Raw genomic sequence first — 3,035 nt, 5'->3', positions numbered from 1 at the left:
TATATATATACAATTTCTCATATACGCCTTCCTATAGTGACTGCAACAATGGACTTAAGGATGCCAGAAACCATAAGGATAGTGCAGGATAGAGCAAATTTTGGATCTGTCATTCATAAGTTTGCTATGATTTTACAATCAAATTGATGGCTCCTAACAATAATAATATATACACACAGGCATCCATATCTGCCTAGATAAGTACACACGTATTTTTTTAGTTGTTTTTACAGTTAGTGCAAAACTGTGTAGGACATAGCATTTATTGAAGCTGTCCCTTGTTCTAGCTTACTTCTTCAGTGTGTGTTGAATTCAGTTATACTTAAGATTACCTTTCTCACCCACAAAAGTAACAAGTATTTACTCACTATAAAATAATACTACCTTCCTCTCCTTCTCATCCCTAGAAACTATCAAAGAACTTTGCTTTCTGTGTATATATCAGTTTTTTACTTTTAAAAAAATGAAGTCCAATAATATTTGTCTTTTTGCAGTTGATTCCTTTCAATCAGCATAAAGGCCTCCAGATTCACTCATGTTATAGTTCTCAGACTCTTCAATATTCTTTAGACTTACACATCACTTCCCTTGAAAGCCTCACCAGAAACCTATTTAATGTTCACATTTTTAGCAGGATTCTGCTGTTGGTCCCATAGTTCCTCTCTATGGCAACAGGGTCTTTTCTCCACAGCTGTGTTCACTTCTTTCTGAACCTTACCAGTACTGCATTTGATGCCCATAATTCTATTGATAGTCTCTTCAAGGCACTATTGGAAACCTTAAAATTCTTCCCATTGCTCAGTTCCAAAGTCACTTCAACATTTTAGGTCTCTGTTAGAGCAGTGTTTCAGCCTTCTAGTACCAAATTCCATCTTAGTTATCAAGTGCTGCTGTAATAGAAATTCCATAAGTGGTGGGCTTAAAAAAAGTAGAGATTTATTATTTCTTTTTGTTTGGCAATTTGTGAGACTACAAATCGGAATTCGAGGTGCCAACTCTAGAGCAAGCTTTCTTCTCTTGGTGGGATTTGGAGGAAGGCCCTTGTCTCTTCTGAGGTAATCTTCACATTCACATTATCCATTTCCTTTTCATTTGAAATTTCTCTCCCTCTACCTATGCTTGCTTCTTCAAGGATTCTGGGGCTTTGCCTGACATACTTTGGACATGTTGCCAGGAAGGATGGGTCCTTGGAGAGGGACATCAAGCTTGGGAGGGTGGAGGGACGGCGCAGGAGGGGAAGACTCTATGAGGTGGATGGATTCAGTGACTGGGGTAATCGGGATGGGTGTGTCAGAGGCGGTGCGGTTGGCACAGGATAGAGCAGGGTTTAGGGCTGTTGTGCATAGGGTCGCTATGAGTCACAAACGACTCGACGGCACATAACAACAACAATCAGATCTCAAAGGGAATTGGTTTAAATCACAATCTATACAGATATGATCTCTTAACAGAGAAAGCCCATTTCAAAATGGTATAATCACAGGTCCAGGGACTAGGATTTCCAATCCACATTTAGTTGCTGTTATTGTTGTTGTGTACCCTCCAGCTGGGACAGACCCATAACTGACCCTCTAGTGGACTTACAGAGGCAGTAAATTACACAGGAGCTGATTCTATAATAATTATCTAAGGTACACAATCAAATGGGCTATAAGAAGGACCAAAGTGTACACACCAAACTTTATAAGCATTTCCTACAAATTTTAACAGTCTCTAAACCTCTCCAGAGTACTGAAGAGCAATGATGTCAGGCTGGAGACTGAGGTGTACCTGATCCAGGCCATAGTCTTCACAATTGTATGCTATACATCAGAGAGTTGGACAATGACTAGGGTTGATAGAGAATTGATGCCATTGATCTGTGGTGCTAGAGAAGAGTTAATATACCACAGACTGCTAGGAGAACAAACAGGTTTGTCCTGGAGAGGGTGAAACTGGGCTGCTCCTTCGTGGCAAGAATTCTGAAAGCTTTGTCTGACACATTTTGGGCATGTTACAAGGAGAGAGCAGTCCTTAGAGGGGAACATCATGCTTGGGAGGGTGGAGGGACAGCACAAGAGAGGAAGACCCTCGACGAGACAGATTGATTCAGGGATTGGGGTAATGGGAGTATGTGTGTCGAAGACAGTAAGGTTGGTGCAGGATAGAGCAGGGTTTAGGGCTCTTCTACGTGGGATTGTTATGAGTTGCAAGTGACTCAAAAGCACATAATAACAACAACAAAACTAGAGAAGATATAGAGAGATAGAGATAGAGATAGAGACAGAGACAGAGATAGAGATAGAGATAGAGATGATATAGATGATATAGATATAGATACAGATACACACATATATACATACACACACACATACACACACATATATATACACACATGTGTGTGTGGTTGTTGTTGTTGTTAAGTGTCATCAAGTTGAGCACAACTCATAGCGACCCTATGAACAAAAGACCTGAACACTGTTCTATAACTATTGTCATTTCTCTAAGTTCATAGTTTCCAGAGGCATGTTGTTTAGGTCAAGGTATTTTTTCCTTCTCAGTACCTATGTTCCTATCCTTAAACCTCAAGCCTCCTTTTTCTGAAAAGACTTTGGGTTTTAAAAACAAGAAATAGGTAATGTAAAAGATAAACACTCTCCCTGAGGTAAGAAGGGTCAGCATGGAGGAAAAGTTAGATGGCTGAATGCTAAGGGATACACAGAGAAGAAAGTATCTATGGCTACTTTTCTGCTCAAACCATAGACCAGAGGCCCTCACCTGGAAGGACTGCCCATTGACTCCCTGAAGCTGGGACATGGAATCCAGAAGGCGGAGACTCTGCTGATAAGACCTGTCTGCTTCCATGTCCATTTCAGTGGCTTCTCTCATCAATTGCTGGGCCAGGAACTTGTTTTTTTCTAATCTGAAAAAGGGGGAAAATTTTTATTAAAGAAAGAAAACTTTGAGAATTAGTTTTTCTCAAAAAAACAGAGATCTACCCCATTGTTCAAAAGCTGTGATTTTGCAGAAGCTGCATAAAAGGTTATGTGTCAAAT

At 40.2% G+C, this 3,035-nt stretch overlaps 1 protein-coding gene across 1 annotated transcript in view; it reads right to left on the bottom strand.

Moving 5' to 3' along the window:
- Positions 1–3,035, bottom strand: part of LAMC2 (laminin, gamma 2) — an 89,850-nt gene that overhangs the window by 10,438 nt on the left and 76,377 nt on the right. Inside the window, exon 17 of the mRNA XM_006887751.1 lies at positions 2,745–2,902. Within this exon, the coding sequence (XP_006887813.1) occupies positions 2,745–2,902 (158 nt within the window). The remainder of the gene's footprint in view (positions 1–2,744; positions 2,903–3,035) is intronic.

This window comes from Elephantulus edwardii, unplaced genomic scaffold (assembly GCF_000299155.1).
Source record: "Elephantulus edwardii isolate Elephantulus edwardi_28Jun2011 unplaced genomic scaffold, EleEdw1.0 scaffold00061, whole genome shotgun sequence".
In the NCBI taxonomy this organism is placed as follows: domain Eukaryota; kingdom Metazoa; phylum Chordata; class Mammalia; order Macroscelidea; family Macroscelididae; genus Elephantulus; species Elephantulus edwardii.
The sequence above is the reverse complement of the archived record's forward strand: the minus strand, read 5'-3'. Positions and strand labels throughout refer to the sequence as shown.